Source organism: Sander vitreus, chromosome 23, assembly GCF_031162955.1.
Source record: "Sander vitreus isolate 19-12246 chromosome 23, sanVit1, whole genome shotgun sequence".
In the NCBI taxonomy this organism is placed as follows: domain Eukaryota; kingdom Metazoa; phylum Chordata; class Actinopteri; order Perciformes; family Percidae; genus Sander; species Sander vitreus.
The window spans coordinates 15,874,427-15,898,201 of NC_135877.1; the positions used below are offsets into that span (position 1 = coordinate 15,874,427).

At 39.9% G+C, this 23,775-nt stretch overlaps 1 protein-coding gene across 2 annotated transcripts in view; it reads right to left on the reverse strand.

The window, feature by feature from the left end:
* anks1b (ankyrin repeat and sterile alpha motif domain containing 1B) overlaps positions 1-23,775 on the reverse strand; it is a 238,508-nt gene that overhangs the window by 123,806 nt on the left and 90,927 nt on the right. For both annotated transcript variants that reach the window (XM_078243136.1, XM_078243133.1), the window contains exons 8-10: positions 21,157-21,279; positions 20,112-20,296; positions 11,394-11,525 (exon numbers count right to left, since the gene is read on the reverse strand). In XM_078243136.1, the coding sequence (XP_078099262.1) occupies positions 11,394-11,525; positions 20,112-20,296; positions 21,157-21,279 (440 nt within the window). The remainder of the gene's footprint in view (positions 1-11,393; positions 11,526-20,111; positions 20,297-21,156; positions 21,280-23,775) is intronic.

A 23,775-nucleotide genomic window follows, 5' to 3' on the forward strand; every position in this document is an offset into this window, starting at 1 on the left:
TTCAGTATCATTCTGCAACTTGGCAGATACAATAATCTTCCTCACAATATTGTCAGAAAACGTAATCCCTGCAGAATTAAGATTCATACTAAACATATTTGTCTTTGCAAATTATTTGTAATTTCTCAGAGAAAGGGTTGCTATGACAGCAACATTTAAACACATAATCGTCATATTCAAAATAATTCCATCCAAAGTCTGACTCAGACTGAAACCATCACAAAGTGGGCTCTAGAAGTCAAAGTCGGTTTCAATTTCTTACAATTCAAACACAAAAAGCTGTGCTCTCACTACAGAGCCTGTCCTCTCACTGCACCATCAGCCCTTCGACACACACTCAACACATTGCATCACTATGACAGTTAAAGTATGAAAGTAATTCGTCCAAAATAAGGATAAGGTAGGGGAGGAACCTGATTATTGACTGCTGCATGTAAACATGGATTTACAGAACATGTGTTGTTCGAATTCCTGCATAACTCGATTCCTCGGAGTAACCTGGTTCCTTGTAAAAACATAAAAGTGCAACAGTGTGTGTGTCACTTGCACAAAGCTGGAAGAGGGTGCAGTTCTTCAGAACAAATCAAGATAAAGTTTCAATGTTACTGGAAGTGAAAGTAGATTCAAATCAAAACAGAGACAAAGGGAGAGCATCGTCTTTAAACAGGACGTGACAGGATTAATGGGAAATGTGCGGTCCTAATTTAAAAACATGACCCTAGCTCTAATATTTCTGATGAAAGACAGCCGTGAGATTGAGGGTATCATACATCACAGCCATGGTCTCATTTGTTTGCAGTAATTACCAAGATGTCACCATGAATTAACAATGAAATACGGGAAGTTTTAAAATGCCACAGGTGGAGTAGCATCATTAACAGATGCGCTGAAGAAAGCACATGAGACAAGCTCCAAGACAGAATGAGTTTAGGAAAGAGATTCCTCTGTAGTGTCTACATAGAGAAATACAATTAAAAGGAGAGAGGGAATAGATAGAAAGCAGTAAATGAAATGAAAGAAAAGACGAAGAATCACTAATAGCGTGTACTTTCACCATGTGCTCGGTCTATTCTTGCCTACCCTTCAGCACTTTTCCTGTCCCTTATCTCTCTTTCACTTCATCTCTCATTATTCCTGTTACTCTAAATCTCCAACAGAAAGAGAGGCCAAAGCTGACAGGGGTAGCAAAACCCATCGCCCTGGGTAAAGACAGGGAGGGATGTAAACACAGGTAGATCAAAGGACACCAGGATCCAACTCAACACTTACTTTGGAGTTTGTGTCAGAGAATCCAAAGGAGACGAGCAGGAGACAGAGCGGGAAGAGGAAAATGAGTTTGTATTGAGGAAGGGAAGCAGAGGAAGTGGGAGTGCATTAAGTTAGGAGCAGCGAGTTCCTCACACACAGAAACATACAAAAAACACACAGAAAGTGAAGTCAAGTACAAGCAACATGCTTGATTTCTCACACACAGTACAACAAGAAGGCAATGGTAAAATATCCAACTAAGCTGCATTGAGGTGAGCAACAAGCTTTCGCCAGCAGAAAACTACTGTGCACTCAATCTCAAAGAGGACACTCACTGGAAAGAAATCCAGGAAAGTCCAGAGTGAAGCCTGGGAGCAGCTGAAGATCTAGAGTTGAAATTAATCCAGCAGTGTGACAACAGGTTTAGCTATCTGATATTTTGATGTATCTCACCTCTTCTTACCACTCAGCCTTGGAGGGGTCAGACGGATTTAAAAAGTGGGAGAAAAGTCTTCACACGGTTCGATATGAGCAGTCCCTCGTACAAACAAACACACTCGGTCTTGATTCATTTCCCTCCCTCCACCCTCCTTCCCTCTCTATCTTTCGGGGCAGAGATAGGACACAGAGAAACTTGTGTCTGAGCTGAGCAGGAAGAGAGCAGACAAACAGAGGCCTACTTTGGCCACTAATTAGCAGGTCGTATGCAGCTCCCGACCAACTGCAGAGGCCAGATTAAGAGTGTTTGTGTGTGTGTGTGTGTGTGTGTGTGTGTGTGTGTGTGTGTGTGTGTGTCAAGGCGCCTGCACGTGACCAAAAAATAGTATGTAACGGTGTGTGATTATATCTTTGTAATAACGCAGTGTGGTGTCTTTATGCTTGCAGCAGATACATGATGTGTGTGATCATGTGAGAGCCTATGTGCATACTTTGTTTGTGTGTTTCTCTGTGTATGCAAAATTGAGTCTGCTTGTATTATATACTGTGCGTGCGTGTATGGCTGATAACCCAAATAGGAAATGTGCTGCTGCTTTGGTCACGTCCGAGGAACTTCTATCAAACAGTCTTAATTCCTGTGACTCTCTCTTCCTCTCTGTCTCGGTTTAACCCTTCATGTATACTGTAGCAGTCACAACCCAACCCATTGCTTCCCACTGTATACTGAGTTCATAGGTCATCAGATATGAATAGAGGCTATAATTTGCTGGCATTTCCTCACGGAGGCTATTTGATTAGAGAGAAAAGGGAGGGGTGGACACCAGAGAGGACAAAGGGCCCTCTGAGGCCCTCAATAAGGGGAGAGACAGAGAGAGAGGTGCAGTCATGAGAGGGCAGTACTAGAGAGACACACTGACCCCCCCCCCCCAAAAAAAAAGAGATGAAAAATTAAAAAAAGATTGCAGCATCTAAAACTGGAAGGCAGCAAAAGACAGCCCATTCCCTGACTCAAGATGATACACGGCAAATACACTCTTTCAGGGAGTGCGATGAGCAGATTAGCAATAATGTCATGACTTTGTTGTTAATTAGCCTATTTTAGCATGAATTATAAAAGCAGGGGAATGAGCTAGCCTGGCTCTACTCAAAGTTAAATGCTAACATATTTGCAATAATAATGCTAACATGCTGATGTTAAGCAGGTCTCATGTTCACCATGTTAACCATCTTAGCTTAGTGTGTTAGCATGCTAATTAGAACTAACACCAAGTAAAGCTGAGTCTAAATCAAGATTCAAAGACTAAAAAATCCTTTATTAATCCCACAATAGGGTAATTCACAATGCTGCAGCAGCAAGGGGTAGTGCAAAAAAGTACAAAAATAATGGAAATATATTTGCAGCTTTTTCTTGACTATCAATAGGTTACCATTAACTCTGTGCAGCGTCTTCAGCTATAGTGCTTGATTCTAGATATGGTTGTGAGCATAGACATTTGTCTCTGTATGATGGTTCAAATGGTTCAAAACCTTACAGAGAACGTCACTGTGATGACAAGACTTCAGGGAAGCTGCACACAGTCACTGCACCCGATTGTTGTTCACCAAGATATTTGTTCCAATGTAACACTTCCAATATATATATTATTTATCCAGAAATGTTGAGCAAAAATGTAGATAAAAGGTTAATGGCAGGAAAACAAGACATGAGGAATACAGGCGTGAAAAAGATGAGATAAGAGAGAAATATAGAGGGCACTTGTTGATCTTCATGAGAAATGAGAGAGAAGGAGGCAAAGAGTGGAATAGTAGTGGTGCAGGTTGGTCAGAGCAGCGAGCAGGGATTGCTTTGCAGAATTGGATTTCCCTCCATGGCTGGCTAATCCCACAGAAATCAGCTAACTGAGCCACCCACAGGACAGTGACAGTCACTCCTTAGAAAATAACACCCTTCACATTCCCCATGACGGCTGCTGTATTGAGCAAAGCTCTAACTGTGGCTTCCCCTGGCTCCGCGCTTAATCCCACAGACACGGCAAGCAGCCAGAGCAAGAGGCCGCTGACAGAGAGCCACCGCTGTGTGACCGAACTTTCACTGTGTTTAACTGCAAGCCTGACAACTTTGAAAGTTTCAGGTATGTGTGCTGCAGTTTGAACACTTTGATGTTCTACAAACAGTAACAAAGGTTTAATGAAACATTTCAATACATACTAGTACAAGATGAGACAAGAAGAGATTAGATAAGCATTTGCATTAATATATTTTGTTCTCTCTTTTTGATGTTTTTTTCTCAAAAGTTTGTTTTAGCACGTGCACATTTCTGTATGTACCAGGGGTTGATGCATAGATTGTACATACGTGAAGCCAAAACATCTGGATAACCCCCCTGTTGGCTGGCTGCAGTGTAGGTCATAAACCCCACCCCCTCCATGTTAGCGGATGGGATAGGAAGTACACTTTCACACTTTCATAAGACCTACCACAGGATGAGGAAGAAGTCCTACTGAGCAACGTCAAAAAGTCATGTGAAGTGTTTCTACTTCTACTGTAGTTTGTAAAACTCTTAGTTATGCTTCTTTTTTTTCTTTGCAGATCAGCTTTTTAAGAATTTAATTTATTTCCATAAAACGGAATAAAAAACAATTAAACAATAAAACTAGAAGGGCACTCAGAGAGCACAGACCTGCGCCAAGGCCATGACCTATCTCACAATGTTAACAAAACTTGTTAACTAACAAAATGCTTCCACCAAGCAACATGAAAATCGTTTTTTTTCCATAATCCTGCTGATAAACAAACAAACCGAAAACATAACCTCCTTGGCGGAGGTAATAAAAGGGCACTCAGTAACTCGCTTGTTTTGCTGAATGAGTTCTCCTTGTTCTTTGTGAACTAGAGTGGTGACCCAGAGTGCCAATTTGTTTTCTCCTTCTTATTACTTTAATGGGTGCTCTGCTTTTAATAGCAATCATGATACAGGAAATTGTTTTAGGGGATGCTTACTTCCCATCAGATTCACAGCATCCTTGAACACACAGTATGACAGCTGTTCTGCCTTTGTTTCTGGGATAGTGAAATATTGTGTGTGTATATATTTATGATGTTGTGTGTTGGGGATCCCAAAAGCACTTCTGTTTTTTTTACAGAGATGTTGTAGATTCTGTAATTGTAATTTGAATCACTAAAAATCTACAATTTGTATGTGACATATGCAAAACCTCCTTTCCTTATAAAGCATCCAGTTCTAACAGTGCTCAGTGGTTTAGCACATATCTGTAAGGACACCATGAATCCCCTATAGATGTTCAATTAGATGTTCAATTCAGCCAGAGGGAAAAATAAAGACTGGAAGTAATGAAATAAAATGTAAGGTAAGAGAACAAAGGTCAGAAAGAGGAGAAGGAAGTGGAACATTAGAGCTCAAATTATCTGTCACAAAGTAATTCTCCTTAAGACATCCAGGTATGGGTCTGTGACATTAAACTGTAGCTCAGAAACAACTTGTGATTCTTCCTACTTCCTGTATAATAATGTCTTCATTATAACCTGCTGAGGTCTCCACATACGTCTTAAAAGTAATAAGTTGACATTTTTGGGAAAAGTCATCTTTTTTTTAATGATTTAAATGAAAAGATCAATACCTCTCTTAAATCTGTTATTTAGCTTTTGAGGTGAAGATAGGTAGGCTGATTTTTAGCCATGCTAGCAGCATGGCTGCATGAATGGCAATGTTGTTCGGCCAGCCTGAAATATCTAAAATACATGCCACACTAATCACACTCCCATTAGTCTCAGTTGTACTTTGTGTTCAGCACTAATAAGAAAATGTTAGCATGTTTGCTGTAGCTTAATGTTTACCGTACAAACATGAGTAGCACTAATCTTACTAAATACCTCATCTGACTCTTAGCAAGAAAGCAAAAAGGCACATCTCCTAAAATGTTGAATTACTGCTTTAACAGTGACCTGTGACTCTTTTCCAGGGACTCATACATCTCTAGACTACTGATTTGATTAAATTTAACTTTTTTTTCAACAGCAACTGTGTGCTAACATCGTTAGCTCTGCATTGTCATCTGGGGCCACAATACAGTATTTCATATGAAATATGAACTCTACAGTTACATCAAGACTCAGATAAGATGTTTTACACACACATCTGCTTGTGCACAATACATTTACTTTAAATATGAATTTAGTAAATCACTCATGGTGTTTGTCTTGTTTAAATAGGAAGGCCAGAATAGCCTAATTAAAACATATTTAATTTATACATAAATACACAAAAAAGCAAATGCTCCCCATATCTCTGCCTGTCACCTGTGTGTGTGTGTGTGTGTGTTTGTGTGTGCGTGTGTGAGAGAGAATGTGCTTTGTGTGTAAATCCTTGGAATGTCAGCTTGGTTTGGACACACAACAGCACTAAATGATTGCACACAGGCTCTTCTGAAGCATTATAGGATTTCATGCATTGCTAAAGGGCACTTCAACACCAGTGGCATGGTTGTTGTAATATACGGTAGTGCTAGTACTGTGGGGGGCACTTTTTCCCTGTTGGTGGTCTTTATTTATTGAAGCTCCTACGCCTCTTTCTCCAATCTTGTCTTCCTTTTCCTGCTTACCTCAAGGACGACGAGATATGTCAGGCTTCACACACACACACACACACACACACACACACACACACACACACACAGAACATCTCACGGGCAGCATAACTATGTGTGCCTGTGTGTGCCAATCTATTTCAGTAAAAAAGTATTTGACAGCAGCTATAGGTGTGTGTGTGTGTTGAAGGTTAGGTTGACAGTCTATAGCTGCAGAGTGTGCAGGGCATAAAGCTGTTAACAAGAACTAAGTGTAAGCATAGAGCTGCATCACGTCCTGCAGAGAGAGAAAAGGAGAAGTGGGAAATAACTGCAAGGAAAAAAAAAGACAAGAGTAGAATAACGAATTAGGCTGAATTTTGATGTTTGTATTTTACATTTGAATTAGTGTTTTAATCTAATAAAATGAATAACTAATTAAAATCCACAAAACAAAGGCAGAAACATCGATTCACAATAAATTTAATTAAAAAACTTTCCCAATTTTACCCCAATAAACACGCTTCTCACCACACGCATACATTTTAACTTATCACAAAAAATGCAACCAGGGGACAACAGCTAATCAAACCGCTGCTTTAAAGCTTGAGTGCGTAACTTTTTGATATTAATGAAGGCTTGCGCGATCACGGAAGGCTTGTATCATGTGGACGCGCCGACAGTTTTGTTGTCATTACTTAGAATTCCTCATGGGGGAGACAGAAACTACGCACTATAGCTTAAAATATATAATGGCATTATTATTACAGCCTAACTCTCCATAATATTGAACTACTCAAATTAGATATTAGAAAACGTATGAACCCAAACCGTTTACTCCCACAAGGCACATTCAGTCCTTCATTTACAGGCTTCTAAAGCTCTCCACATCATCTCTGCCCTCTCAGAAACACCTGCCTTTGATGTTCCTTAACATCTCCAAGAGTCCTCGTCCATTTCCAAGAGTTCCCCCCCCCCCCAACTCCTGTAAAACTCCCTGGGCTGAGAACATTAAAAAGTCAGCAACCAACCAGGAAAAATGGAGAAAGAGAAATATAATTGGAAAGTGCGAGTGTGGAGAAAGAGAGGGATGAGGGGGAAAAAAAAACAGGAAGAAGTAGTAAAGGTGGTGAAAAGAGGAGTGAAGCTCAGGGACACAGTCGGGAAACGCTGACGCACATATCTTCTGACGACATCTGCTGATGCGGATTGAGATTTGTCAATGGTCGACATCCCATGCCTGATACCTTATGAATTCTGTGTTGCCTGGCAACCCTGCCGACCTTGCTCTATCTGAATATTTTTTCTCACATCTGTTCATTATCTTTCGCTCTACTTCATTTAGGTCTGAACTTCTTTATTAAAGTCGACATCGCTGAGGAAACCTCCTCCATACACACTTTGGCATCAGTCGGCGTTCCACATGGTGATGGTGGGAGGAAACCTGAGGCTGGCAACGAGAATTCACAACAAGGAAAGCATCCTTATGTAGGCACGTATGCGCGCGCGCGCACACACACACACACACACTGTGTGTCTCACTATCTTTGTGGGGACCCGTCATTGACATAATGCATTCCCTAGCCCCTTACCCTAACCATCACAACTAAATGCCTAACCTTAACCCTTACCCTAACCTAATTCTAAAACCAAGTCTTAACCCTCAAACAGCCCTTTAAACTTGTGGGGTCCAGCATTTTTGCCCCACAAAGCTGTCCAGACCCCACAAGTATACTGTATTCCTGGTTTTTGGACCCCACGAATGTAGTTAAACAAGAACACACACACACACACACACACACACACACACACACACACACACACAAATTATATGCCATATTCATTAGCTTGGAACAGAGTGCACTCTTTCCTGTTTTTCTGGTTAATGTAATGCAGCACAGTCTGACAGGTGTATTATATATTGAAACATTAATAATCACATTCATTTAATTTGTGCATGCACCTGCTTTGGCATGTGCACACTTACTTAAAAAAACAAAAACACTTCATTGCAGTCTATTAGATATGCTTTTCTAAAACTAATACAGGCAGCGGATACGATATTTCTGCAAAAAATATTACCACCATAAAAAGGTTATATTGTTCAGGGTTTTTTTTTTTTTTTTTTTTATTGTTTTAACAAAGTGTGTTCATTTTGGAAGATGTTTGCGGTGCTGGTTTATTTTACAGCATTATATATTAAAACTGAAAAGGGCCGAAAATAAAATCTGTTAACGCCGCTTTACATTTTTGTATTAAAATATTAAATATATTTCACTACATACTGTAAGCAACACAGGAGAAAAAAAAACATCTTTACTCAATAATAATTTACACAAAAAAATGGAAAACTGCTTTATCAAGACTGTGTTTTCATTTCAGATTTTGATTTACAGTGGTTTCTATTTTTTAATGCCAAACTCGGACTGGTGAACAAAAATGACGCTTTTTGCAAGATCTTTTTCCAACAGAGCCCCACCCACGTTACCAATGAGAAGAGCACAGACATATCAAAATCTCTCATGTTAATTAATTGAAATTGTTTTGCAGAAATGTATGGAGGATGCCATCACTTGCAGCTGATTAAAAAAAAAAAAATACAGTTTGGGGGGGCCTTTAAAAATGTTATTTACATATTAAACTAAAGTTTAGACATTGTTACTGCAGGGATCTTTTTTTCTAGATGACTTGTTAGACAAGTCCAGCTCTTTGACTGACAGTCTTGAGTGACAGCTAGACAATCGATACAAAGGTTAGCACACTTCTGCTAAAATATAAAGTGAAAGATCGATAAGTCGGAGAGAGTGAGACGAACATGGGATAAAGGGATGTTAGAATAAAAAAGAATAAAAAGAATTAAGTTGATAGATACACAGGGCAAATTAACACGGTGCTAACATCATTATGTGATAAAAACTATTTCTCTTCCTCACTCAGTATTCTATAAAACCCACACACACACAAACCCACCCACACAAAATCATAATGAAGCCATGCCAAATTCAGACACTGATGCCAACCCTACCCTCATACTCACATTTAAACTGACATGCAAAGTGTTTTTCCTTCTACGCTCCAACATATTAGCGCGCACGCACACACACGCACACACACACACACACACACACACACACAGGTGCAAACCTCTCCAGGGAGTGTGCCAATCATGCAGGCAGGCTGCCAGTATACAAGATAGAGGGTCTGTTGTGTTGTAAATGTCAGATGTCCTACTGTTTGAGCCAGCACGCATCTCACCGATAAACAATCTCCTCTGCACATATGCATACTGTATATATCAGTGGGTATACTCAGGTATGCACAAGATCGAAAGAAGGTGAACTAAGTAGGGCTGTCAGCATTAACGCGTTAATCGCAATGTGATTAAGAGCCGAGCAAAACGCTTCCTTTTTTTATTTTTATTTTTTTTAAATTGCATTAATCGCATGCCGCTATTTATTAATTTATTTTCACTTCACTCGGCTTCGCTTCGTGCCTAACAGGCTACTATTTTGACCCTATGCCGCACTTTGCCATACTTCCTCGTAACACATCCTGCTGCTGCAGGCTGCAGGCATGACGGAGAAAGACAGCAGCAATGAAATCCTGAATGGCGCTTTTTATTTTCCAAAACTCCTGGACAGGTCGAAAGCCATATGCACATTGTGTAAAGCCGAATTAAAATATCACTGAAGCGCGTCAAGCTTGAGCTACCACCTACGGAGCTAAGCATTGTAGTACAGTTAACGTGACTCAGGTTGATGCTAGCAGGCTCAGGCAAAGCAGTATTTTGGAGAGTGCTACTTGCCGACCTGTGGATGAAACCAAATCCAAAGAAATTACTACCGCTCTTGCAAAATGGGTGGCAACTAACTGCAGACCTGTCAGCATCGTAGAGGACTCGGGTCTTAAAGACTACGGTCAAAATTAATCACGATTAACTATAGAAATTCAGCGATTAATCGCGATTAAAAAAAATAATCGTTTGACAGCCCTAATATATACATATACATACATATACACACACATATACAGTAAATACATACATGCATACATATACATATATACATATACACATATACATACATATACATATATACATATACACATATACATACATATATATACATATACACATATATATATACATATACACATATATATATACATATATACATACACACATATATATATATACATACACACATATACACACATATATATATATACATACACACATATACATATACATATACATACACACATATACACACATATACATATAAATATATATACATACACATACACATATATATACACATACACACATATACATATATATATACATACACACATATACATATATATACACACATATACATATATATATACATACACACATATACATACACACATATATATACATACACACATATACATACATATATACATACACACATATACATACATATATATATATATATATATACATATATACACACACACACACATATATACATACATACATACATACATATACACACACACACACACATAAGTCACATTTATATTATACTGTGTATTCCTTTTCTGCTGCAATAGTCACATTTCCCCCACAGGGATTATTATCCTTTTATCTGATCTCATTGTATCAGATATTACATGTTTGAATGTCACTCATTCAAAGTTCATGAATCAAGTCCGACTCATAAAAATGTAAAAGCTTCAAACCTGGAGAGATAAGGAATTTTTTTGGGAAAATTGTGATAATTAAGAAAGAAGGTGAAGACGAAAGATTGGTAGAACAAGCATGAGAGCAAGAAAGAGACAGATACTGAACAGAGTATCCAGAGCGGCCAGGAGAGCCAGCCTGCAGTGACGGCTCATTCGCTGCGTTCCCAAGGTAACCAGTAAAAGTATTCATGCAGCAACAATGGCGATATCAGTAGCCTGTAATTTCACTGTAGTGAAGCAGCGTGTGTGTGTGTGTGTATGTTGCATTATTCTACAGACCATCAGTGACATATGTATACGTTTATTATGAAATGTTGTACAAGTGACACTTACGGCTAGGCTCTGTGTGTGTGTGTGTGTGTGTGTGTGTGTGTGTGTGTGTGTGTGTGTACCTGTGACAGGTTGGAAAAGCCCAGGTGGTGGCAGCCGTTGCAGGGTGTCAGGGCCTCCCAGAATCCAGTGGGGCCACAACTCTTTTCTGCCTCGTCCTCCTCCACGGCCACAGTGAGAGGCGGGGTCAGCCGCTGTGAGCAAATGTTTTTGAAAACTATAAAATCGCTACATCACCAACATAACAAGTAACCATAAACCATAAGGGTCATAAAAACCCCTGTTTGAGATTGCATTATCTTAGAGCAAATAACTGGGATATAACAAAGAGCTGAAAAGAGAAATGTCAACTTCATTTATACAGTGCGAGAAGAGATAGAAAAAACAGAAGACAAAGTGAAGTTACTTCTAAAACTCTAATCAATATTTCTACATTAACAATGGATCAACGGAAAACGTGTAATGTGAAAGGGGTTACAACTCTGCCGTTCTCCTCAGCTCTACAGACCATTGTAGAGTCTTTCAGTTCATTGTTTTGGCTTTCCAAAAAGCCAAGTTGCAGATAAAACTGAAGGACAAAAAACTGAACAAGCATTCATGCATACATTTGATTTCATATAGAGGTTTGGGATATTATTTGTCTAAAAGCAAAACAAAAACCAGGTTTTATTTTCTTTCTTCTATTAAGCCTCAATCTCCAATTTGTGTTAAGATGCAGACGCTCACATTAGAAAAACTCTTAAAACAAGTGGCGCACCATTTAAAGTGTATATGCTTTTGCATTGCTGCTCTGGGTGCCACAATGAGTTAACCAGAAAGGAGAAAGGTGCAGGAACAGCAGAACAACTTTATCACAAACACATGCACTCAGTGTCCTTTCCTGGGGCTCTTTGGCTCCCAGGAGGCAGGCGCGTGGAAGAGCTCTGTGGCATGAGGTGTCAGAGGGCAGATACAACCCACCTGATATCTTAGTGAACCATATGATGCAGCAGAGGACGCAGGTCACAGCCGATTACATAGACAGATATCACCCCTATGTCTGATATGTAGCTTTTTAAAAAGCTGATAGGAGAGTAAAGAGAGAGGCAGAGGGAGAGAGCCGAGGGAGGTCTGATGACGAGAGAAGAAAAATCATCTTCAGAACGAAGGTCCAAAGAAATCAAGGTAAAGAGGGAGAGGATTAAGAGAGAAACCAAGAGAAGATACAGAGGGAGGGAAAGACGGGTGGAAATAGCACCAGAACAGCAACCAGACTGGAGATGGAGGCACAAAATGAAGCTGAAACCAAAAGGTCACCAATCGCTCCAGATAGCAAAGGGCCCTCTGCAATACTGGAATACTGATTGATCATGACAGACGGCAATCCTCACACACACTGCACTGTATGACTACATGAACAATAGACGGATACATCCTTTCATTACAGTAAAAATCAGATATCAGCCAGTGTTCAATTAAAAGGACACCATTAAATTATTCATTACTGAGGACTCCATAACTGATCAATAATACATTAGTTGTCACAGGGAACCCCTTAAGGAATGGATTACTATTTTTTCTACTTAACTAAATAATGTGTTTATTCATGTGAGTGTGTGCATTTTAAGGTATTGTTTAAAGCAGCCAACGTCAACTGGCGGCCCGCGGGCCACATCCGGCCCGCCAAAGCGTTTAGTCTGGCCCGCAGAATAATCATGAATCCAGAAAATGTGAAGAGGAAAAAATGCGTTCCGTTATTTAGCATTTCAAGCATTTACAGCAGGTAACATTACACAGGTAGAGCACAAACCCAGCCCCTGTATTTGCATCTCTATTCACATGCCGGGATTCTGTACAGTGATGCCCGCGCTCCACACACACAGCTGAGCCGAGATGTGTGTGCGTTAAAACACGCAGTACCTGACTGGGAACGATACAGAGAGGATTAGCCTACCAATGGCCGCTGGGGCAGATCAACTCACGCTAGTCTCGTTACTGTAAGTAGGCTACAATAAAATCTTTGTGAGTAAAAAGTCAATACTTATCAATGCACTCACCTGTATAGACAGGCATAAACATGTAGAAAGCGATATTTCAATCTGCTCCGTCTGCTCAGTCCACCGCGCTGTTTTATGCGAACACAGCTCTACTCTGCAAATAGCGAATTTTTACAAACAAGCTAAAACAAAAACTGTCTGTCTGTAGTCTAACTGTTTCTTAGTTTGCCGGGAATCTTGAAATTTGGACAAATTCTTATAAATTTAACTGCTGGCTGAACGAGCCATCCTCTCCGCTGGAGCAGTAAAGCTATGGATGTATTATAAGACCACAACAGACACGTGGCTACTTAATATGCACGTAAATGACGCGATCGTTATGTTCGCGTTCTTCATTGTTGATGATGATGCTGGTTGTATTATTTTTCAACCGCATCGTTTCATTGCAAATGGGTCATACATGACAAATGCATAGCCTGCTTATCAGTCCATTCATCATTCACCATTACCTGACAACAGCCATTTCTTTCTGCAAGCATGTTCCACCAATCAGGACGCTGCATACTACAACCATGTTTCATAATCACAGACTTTAACCATCACTCCTCAGTGAACTGCCTCCTAGTCTGAGATCTTTTTCTAGTTATCATTATGGAGTTTCCATGTTTTTTTTTAGGAGTTTGCTCACACTAATACATGTAAAAAAATTAAATATAGCATTAATTCAGTAAGAAAGTGAAAATTTCAAACAAGAATAGGCGTATTAGGTATAAATTCATTTTATTTTCTTTATTTGTAAGTCCGGCCCCCGGAGTGTCTGCTTAGAAACATTCTGGCCCTTGGAGAAATGTAGTTGATGACCCCTGGTTTAAAGGGACACATTTTCGCTATTATTTTGTATTTTATTTGTATTTTGGGTTTCTAATAGAAAATGTTTAAGTTAATGTTTGTCTGAAAAGCTCCGTTTTAGCGCCCATCTCTTTAAGCCCCCCCCACCCCAAAAAAGCCCCGTCTGCTCTGATTGATCAATGTTTCGGGCCATTGCAGCCGGGGTATGACTGTAACGCCACTGTAGCAGCACTTTCTACCTATATACTGTATAGTTGTGACATCACAACCTTAAGGAAGTCTTGACGGCTCTGATACAGTTTCTGAATATGGGCTGTGTGCCTTGCTCTGTGGAATGAGTGTTTTGATACTTTTTACAGTATTTAACTAGAACCTCAACTTGCTTTATCATAAAAAAAGACATGGAAATCTCACTTTTTACAACATTCACAACTCAGTTCATTTGATGGAGGAAACCACACATCAAACTAATCCTGTGAACTGACTCTACTGAATTACATTTAAGTATCACCATTGCAAGAAAAGTACCTTTTTTTTCAAAGCTGATCAAGTTGAACAACTTTTCACCCAGATTTATATGTACCCACATATTCAAATGTCCTCCTGCTGCCAGAATACACTGCTAACCACAGTTTATTGTAAACATTGTTCTCTGCATTTATACATTTATAGCTACATAGGAAGCCACCCATGTAACACTGCCATGTTTCTACAGTAGCCCAGAACAGTAGACCAAACGCTGGCTCTAGAGAGGGCCTTCTACATTTTTACGTTTACGAAGGCCACCGTAGGTTCTGCTACACGCTTAGAAAAGGAAGGGTAAAGGGAGCGGTATTCAGTTGGTTGCAATCTGCAACCTTACCAATAGATGCCACTATATCCTATACGCTGGTCCTTTAAGAGGGTTTGTGCCGATAAGATTTAAAAAATATATAATAATATTTTGTACAGATATTCATGGTCAGCAGAGGATAAAGAGAAGATGAACCACGGCCTCACTTTTCCTCAGAACAGAACCAAAAGTAAAATTGTCTTACCTGCAAAGGCTAAAGTTCAAAGAAAATAATGAATGTTTCTAGTCAACCAACAGAAAATTAGGAGGATTTGCTGCTTTTCTCTGTTTTATTTATATCATTGTAAATGGAATACTTTTGGGGCTTGTACTGTTTGTTGGACAACATAAGAAGTTATCCATTGTCTCACATTTTCCTAACTAAATTATTTTATTAATCAATTCAATAGACTTATTATTGAAAATACTCTTGAGTGATACTGTACGAATATCAGCAGAAAGTATTATCAGTGTCAGTAAAACAGTGGAAAGACACACACTGCAAGTACTCATTTAAATACAGGACACGCACACGTGAGAAGCCTGCATTGCTTTTTTCCTCTGTATGTGCGCTGTCTTAGGTTTTTGCATGTTTTATTCATGTGTAACAGACACACGAATCACATACTAATGGCTGCGGCCACGTGTACAGAGAGTAGCCTGGGGGCACATAAACACACATACACACTGTGAATGTCAGTAATAGAATACAAATTGGTACTTAGAGAGAGAGAGAGAGAGAGAGAGAGCTGGATTGAGATAATTACGGTCAAGTGAGCGAGTGTGTGTGTGTGTGTGTGTGTGTGTGTGTGTGTGTTCAATGTACATGCACATTTGTTTGCTTCGGCAGGTTTTAACACCTGCTGCACTGTACGTAAACATTCCTCGGCTTGCTTTTATATTGAGCCTATTACAGAGATGGAGAAGATGATGAGCTATTGATCAGTGTCAAAATATTCCTTCACTGAGGTGTGTGTAAGGTGTGTGTGCGTGTGTGTATAAGGTGTGTATGTGTTGCTGTAGGTGAGCGAGAAGGAGAGAAATAGAAAGAAAAATGGAAACGGACACGTCGTAATAAGCAAGTGAGAAACACAGACACAGACTACCGCATTTCTTCTAGATGCTTCTCTGTATGTGTTGTGTGCGTGTGTTTGTGAGTGTATGGCTCAGGTGGGGGGTCAGTGTGATAGATGACCTCTGTGTCCTGCGGTGAGTCCTACTGTCTGGACAGTGGAATTGAAAAAGCTCAGAGCCTCTTCGTCACGCTGCGCTGGCTGTTAGAAATAAACTGCAGCAGTGATTCTCTGGTCACCTAATACTGATAAAAGTCCAAACTGGAATTCAAACCAATAGCATCTAATCAGTTTTCCTGTGTGTGTGTGTGTGTGTGTGTGTGTGTGCGCGTCTGAGAGAGTAAAAAAGTGAAGTAGATACTACCAACTATATTTCAATATAAAAAGGCACCCAATGAGACGAAGCAATGTCAAGAAAAACAATGTCTGCAGCTGTTTGAGCACAAATTCTAATTACAATTCTAAACTAATTCAGGCTAACAATAAACAGAAGCTGTTGTGTGTTTCAGCAACAACAAGTAAATACTCAATTGGACAAGCCAGCTAAGTGGCTTCAGTCTATCTGATACTGCCCTCTGCCGTCAAAATAGAGAAAGTGCAAGTATCATTTCTACAAAGAACGATCCCTCACACATATACAGTACAGTACTTACTATCTAGACCCTTTGTAGTGTGATAAAACACAAAGACATTGATGCAGAGATGATAGACATGTTCAGGTAAATTATTTAAGTTAAACAGAGAAAAGATTGCTTTACGTGCTTCACACAGCAGGGGGTCTTACGTGGTTTTTCTATACAAGGATAAAATGCAACAGCTGTGCATATATACATGGCACTGATAACATACCAAAAGATTAAGTCTCTTAAGACTTGCCTGAAAAAAAATTCTTATTTTTTTGTTGAAATGCTAGTCTACTATGTTTGCAACATCAGTCTCTTGATAATGGTATTTTTATAATCTGTCATAATATTTTTTTTTTTTTTACTATTTCTTGAGCACCCAAATAACACAGTTATAACTATGGCTCCAACTATATTTTTTGGTTCAATCAATTAATTGCTTAGCTTGTTAATTGTCAGAAAATAGTGAAAAATGCCAATCACAAGTTCCCAAGGTGTCCAAGGTGACATCTTCGATTACTTACTTTGTCCAACCGCAGCAGTCCAAAACCCAAAGATATTCAGTTTACAATTAAATAACACAGAGAAAAGCATCAAATTCCTACATTTGAGAGGCTAAAACCAGTAATGCCTGCAACAATTAATCAATTATCAAAATTGTTGTTGATTAATTCTTTGGTGACTAATCAATAACTTGACTCTGACGTAGAGCAGCTGTTGCTAGGCAGGTAGAGCGACTAATCAATAACTTGACTCTGACGTAGAGCAGCTGTTGCTAGGCAGGTAGAGCGATCGTCCACTGATTACAGCGTTGGTGGTTTAATCTCTGGCATTTCAAAGTGTCCTTGAGCAAGACACTGAACCCAGAGGACCAGTGCCATGCATGGTAGCTTGCTGCTATCAGGTGTGTGAGTGTGTGTGTGTGTGTGTGTGTGTGTATGTGCATGGGTCAATGTAGGCACTTTGTATAAAAGGCACTTTGTATAAAAGCTCTATATAAATGAAGTCTTTACCATTTACCAGATTTAATGAACATACTGAATAACTGCTCCAGTACAAACTACCTCTGTGCCACTAAAATATAACACCCACACCCCAATTCCAATGAAGTTGGGACGTTGTGTAAAACAAACGACTGGGAAAGTTGAGTAATTTTCAAAAAACACCTGTTTGGAACTTTCCACATGTGAACAGATTAATTGGAAACAGGTGAGTGTCATGATAGGGTATAAAAGGAGCATCCCAAAAGGCTCAGTCATTCACAAGCAAGGATGGGGCAAGGTTCACCACTTTCTGAACAACTGTGTGAGCAAATAGTCTAACAGTTTCTCAACGTACAATTGCAATGAATTTAGGGATTCTATCATCTACAGTCCCTAATATCATCAAAAGATGAAGAAATCTCTGCACATAAGCGGCAAAGCTGAAAGCCAACATCGAATGCCCGTGACCCTCGATTCCTCAGACGGCACTGCATTACAAACCGACATCATTATGTAAAGGATATAACCTCGTGGGCTCAGGAACACTTCGGAAAACCATTGTCAATTAACACAGTTCGTCGCTACATCTACAAGTAGGGTTGGGTACCGAAACCCGGTTCCACTATGGATCCGGTTCCTACGCAAACGGTAGTATTCGGACCGGATTAGAACACAAATTTCGGTTCCTCATTTCGGTTCCGACTGAAATATTTTCCCTCTGTCGCTCTGGACAGTAGCATACTCTTTTTTCTTTCTCCCTTTTCTGCTGAGTGGCGCACGTGCCCACTCGCGGTGTGAAGCGCGTGTCCGCGCTATTCCCCCGACATGCACTCTACAATCACTGCTGATAGACGGCTTTCTGTACACGCTCTGAAACGGACGTAAACATATCACACTTTCTCTGTAGTCTACTGTTATCTCGCTATCGTAAATGTAGGCTACTTTAAAAATGCCATATTTTCCCTCTGGGCTCACCAAAACGGACGTAAAGGCATATTAACCATTCACTGCACGTGGTCGCTAGTAAACATATTACACTTGCTCTGCTAGTCTACCGTTCAGGACAAGACCCTGTAGCCTGGTGGTGGGGGAGACGGGACAGCCTCCCCAAATTGTCTGCCCTTTCAAACTCCTCCCTGTGTGTACAGGCCTCTTGGACAGCATCTGAGAGAGTTTTCTCCTGTGCAGGACATGCCATAAGTCAGGAGAGGTGTAGTATCTTGCCAGAGAAGGCAAATATGGTGTTTTATTTGCAAAAGAACTGCTAAAGTTTGAAGCTGGTTGGCATACCAATTCAACATTTATTTTGTTATTTGTTAATAGTGTAACTGTTATTTGTTAAATTACTGTAGTTATGTGTTAGGTGACTTAGGTTTACTTATTATATATTTAAGTACTTTAAAACATTAATATATTGTTACATTTAAATAATTTTCAATGAAAAAAAAAAATCTCCATAAAAGAGCCTTTCTTTGATGTCATTTTTCAGTTTTTCAATAAATCGGTTTAGGAATCGGTTAGGAATCGGAATCGTTTTAAAAGTACCGGTTCGGAATCGTAAAAATTCAAACGGTACCCAACCCTATCTACAAGTCTAATGTAAAACTCTACCATGCAAAGCGAAAGCCATATATCAACACCACCCAGAAACACCACTGGCTTCTCTGGGCCCGAGCTCATCTGAGATGGACTGACGCAAAGTGGAAAAGTGTGCTGTGGTCTGACGAGTCCACATTTCAAATTGTTTTTGGAAATCATGGACATCATGTCCTCCAGGCCAACAAGGGAAAGGACCATCCAGATTGGTTTTATTTCAGTTAGCCTAATAGCTGGTTTGATTTGCATTGAGAGATGATTTTATGGAAAGTACCCCATGCCAATCTCTAGGTATGATGAAGGGTATGTGATGATGTGGGGCTATTTTAATTCCAAAGGCCAAGGGAACTTTATCAGGATGCATAGTATCCTGGATCCATGAAATAACTGGCCTTTAAAAATAAAAAGCTGCCTGCCTCTATGGGAATTTAACATAGGGGTGTACTTACTTATGCCCCCTATATATTAAGGAAGAACATTCATTTATTTACGATACATTATTCATTCACAAAGAAAATTGGTGTCCTTAAATGTTGGATTTTTCCTCTTTTTTTTTAATTAAGGCATTAAGATCAATTTCCAAAAGATGATTTTGTATTCCTCTTTTTAGTCAACTTTAGCGTGGGTGTATTCACTTATGCTTAGCACTGTATATCACTGTTGCTGGATCCAATTTGTTGTTGTTTCATTGTTACACACATTGTTCTTCACTCAGAAGTGGGAGTTTACAAGATGCCCTTGAAGACAGGAGCAGACCCAGGACAAGGCATAATACACCATGGTTCATTTCACCAACAGACCAAGCTCCTTCAAATGCACCAATCCTCTGTCATTACTGAGCGCCGTACCTTGACTCGGGTCAGGGTGCCATTGGGTCGGTCTGGGCGTTCTTCGTCAGAGAGCCGCCCGCTGCCAAAGCTGTCCATGGAGTGGGAGGAGATGGTGTGGCACAGCTCCTCGAAGGAGTAGTCCCTGTCCCGGCACTTTTTGATCTCATGGAGCAGTTTGGACAGCTCACTTGTCACAGCATCATCTGGAGTGAGGAGGAAGAGGCATGGGCAAAGTAAGAAATACACCCAAAGTTCTTTAAAGCATCAGTACAAAGTGGTAGAGAAAAAAAAACATATAACTGACTAAAGCATATACCCATCCCTCAAAAATTATCAGTGGTGGCCTAGAGGTTAGTAAAGAGAGCTTGTGACCGGGAGGTCGACCAACAGGATAAAATCTGGGTGGGAAAGTGAAAGAGCAGCGCTTGTCCCTCCCTCATTAATACCACTGAGGTGCCCTTGAGCAAGGCCCTTAACCCCAACCGCTCCAGTGGAGCTGCTCAGTGGCCAGCAGATCAGACTGTGGTTATGCTGGGCAGCTTCCAGGTATGCAACTGTGTGAATGTGATCAGGGCGTTCCTGCAAAAGAGAGGCTGCCTCTCAGTGAAACTCCCCTGAATAGAAGGTTAAATAAAAAAATAACAAAATTAAAATCAGATACTGCAAGACTTGATTCTTTGATTTTTAAACCACCAAAACAGACTGCTCAGTATACAAGAAGATAGAAGATATTAATTTCCACGATCCGGTTATGGATCAGCTTGTTGCAATGTTACATTCATAACACAGGGGGCAGCGCTGGACAGGGAAAATGTATGGCTGTTCAGACCGGCAGTAACTGTCTTTCTCCACTAAAGGACCTGCTCTCCAAAATTATCAATGATCAATCAACATGAAATATATTTTGATATTTTACATCTCTACTGCTGGTTTCTGTCACTTTCTCAAAAGGAAATCTTATTTTCTATGAAATATTTATTTTTGAGCACCTTGAATGTGTGAGTGTAAACCCATTTATTTTATTGTGGCCGTTACATCATTGTGTACGTGTGTGTTTACTCACTCTTGTGTCTGAGCGAGGGGGAGGCAGAGGGCGAGGGAACAGAGGTTCGAGGAGCAGGGATCGGACACTTGCGTACAGGCTCCTCCACGATACTCCTCCTTTCCATCTCGTCCATCATATATTCTACAGAGACATGGAGACAAAGGGGGAGAAGGGGTAAGAAGATGGAGGGTCGGACAAGATGAAGGACAAGAAAGGGGGGGAAAGTGGAAATACGTTTTTAAGAGCCACCGGCCGAAAGAGGAGTTTGGAGGACAATGTGATGGTGTCGGAGGGTGGGGACGGATGGGGGAGGAAATGAATTCAGAGGCATTTCACTGGATCAATATAATAACATGGACATCAGCATGGTAAACAGCTTGTGCTGCATTCAATTCACACTTTTCCCAACACCGCAAATTTACTTCACAGCTTCTGCTAATGGAGCACGGCTGTCAATAAAAGCAAATGAGAAGAATTATGGAGGAAATGAAAAAGAAAGGCGACAGGAGGAACGAGGACAGAAAGCAGGTTCAGGTGTGGGGGCAGAAAATAAGTTTAAGACTGGATAATAAACTCACTTAAGTGAGGCATTAGCAGCCGAAAAGTGAAATTATGTAGCAGATTCCCTGCAGAGCCCTAATAAGGAATCCTATTAAGGTCAGGAAAGTGTATGTGTGTATTTCTACTACTATGAATCTTGGCATTCAGCTCAATAATTATGATACACAATCATATTTGCATACAGTTATCCTGAGTATGGGAAAGTGTATCAAAGTCTGAAAGGAAAGATTAACATGCTTTGGCAGTTTTATTCCCCCTGTACTCATGCTTCAGTAGATTCTTCATAAACTAAACTACTGCACTACATTACACTGTAAATAACTTCTGCCGGGCTGTAAAAAGTGAACCGTTAATACATTTGAACAGTAGGATGAGTCACGTGCTTGTAAATCAAATGAGAATCTACTCAACGAGGTGCCTGTGGCAACCAGAAAGCCCCTCAGCTGGTACAATTGAGTAAATGAGAGGTCTTTTTCTTTGTGTGTCCTTCTCCATCTCCGCCAACAGGAAATGGCATGCAGCTGATCTTTTCACCAAGTCACAGCTGTGCGCTCTCTCTCTCTCTCTCTCTCACACACACACACACACACATTCAGTCTCCTATTTATGCTGAAGTCCAAATCTCTCTATTTCCAGTGCTGGTTTACTGAAATTACATTTTGATGGTTGCCATTTCTGACCAACATCTACTATCACATCAATTTTTGACATTTAAAAAGCTACACGTGGTCTATTCATGATTGTAAAAAGTATTTACATCTTTGATTTTGGAAATAGTCTTTTAGTTTCAAAAGCTCAGTGTTGTTCACTGCATATTTGTGAATATTCAGTCACAAGAAGGCATAGGATTTTATTTGTATTGCACAGGATTTGAGCAGCAGAATTCCAAGGATGCTGGATAAAGTTTATGTGACAAAGACATCAGACATTTAACATTGTACTGACTGACCGACTTTGGGGCAGTCAGTACAACACATCCTGTGAAGCCAAGCTTTATTCAAACCCACCAAACCTCACTTTACATTCTAGTGGAGTCCCAAAGTTTCCAAAGATACCAAATATGTCAAGCTGAACGTTGGAGAAATGTGTACAAAATAGTATGCAAGACATCTAGAATGTTTCCTTAATTACTGATTTTTTTGGGTCACTCAGGGGCAACAGAACAAGTTGTAAAAAAACAGGAAACAGTTGTCTACGTGTTACATATCCATGATCCAGCAGACATGGACATTAACACTTGTATTAAATTTGGAGTTGCATTTCTGGCCACCTGACAAATTGAAGCTCAAAATACTCACTCTCCTTTTAACTCTCCACCAACTCCTGAGAAAAATATCTGGCTCATTAGCTGCTAAATGCTCTACTATTTTCACCAGCTAGTTTGCTAACTTTGTGTGTGGTTTTTAGAGCTTTCTGGCTGAAAACAGCTGCCTGCTACCACTGGAAACAAGGTTGATGAGGGCCGAAGACTGAACCAAAGTAGTTAAGTTGTGGACCGTAAAAAAAGAATGACTTTAATTTTTTTGTGTATATATATATATATATATATATATATATATATATATCAGATTATTGAGCGTTACAGGTTACATTAAATGGGAAATTGGAATTCCCAATTACAACTAAATTGCTCTACCCGCTGCATCACTGTGTTTTCCCTCAAATGGTTTAATGTCAGCTTTATGTCTGTTATTTTCTAGCTGTGGCCAATTTGTAACATTCTTGGGATTTAGTCTGTGTTCCCCTTTCTATATTTGCCTCTTAGTTAATTTAGGATTTAACATATTCTACTCATCCCTGTATCCCTCAATTTCTGTCTGCCATTATCTCACTCCCTTTAAATCATCTGTAACGGTGTGCCGCACATACACCCACAGATTACACAAAAACAGATAGTGAAGGCTTCCAAGTCACCGATTACAGTGTTCATACTGAGCCTCATAATCACCTCAGGACAATACTGTCTTTGAAAGTTGCAATCTTGAGAATCTTTTGGTCTCTGGGAAATATGGAGCAAACTCACACTAACAATCACTGGTCACATACAAAACACAGTGCAGTAAACATGAGAGCAGA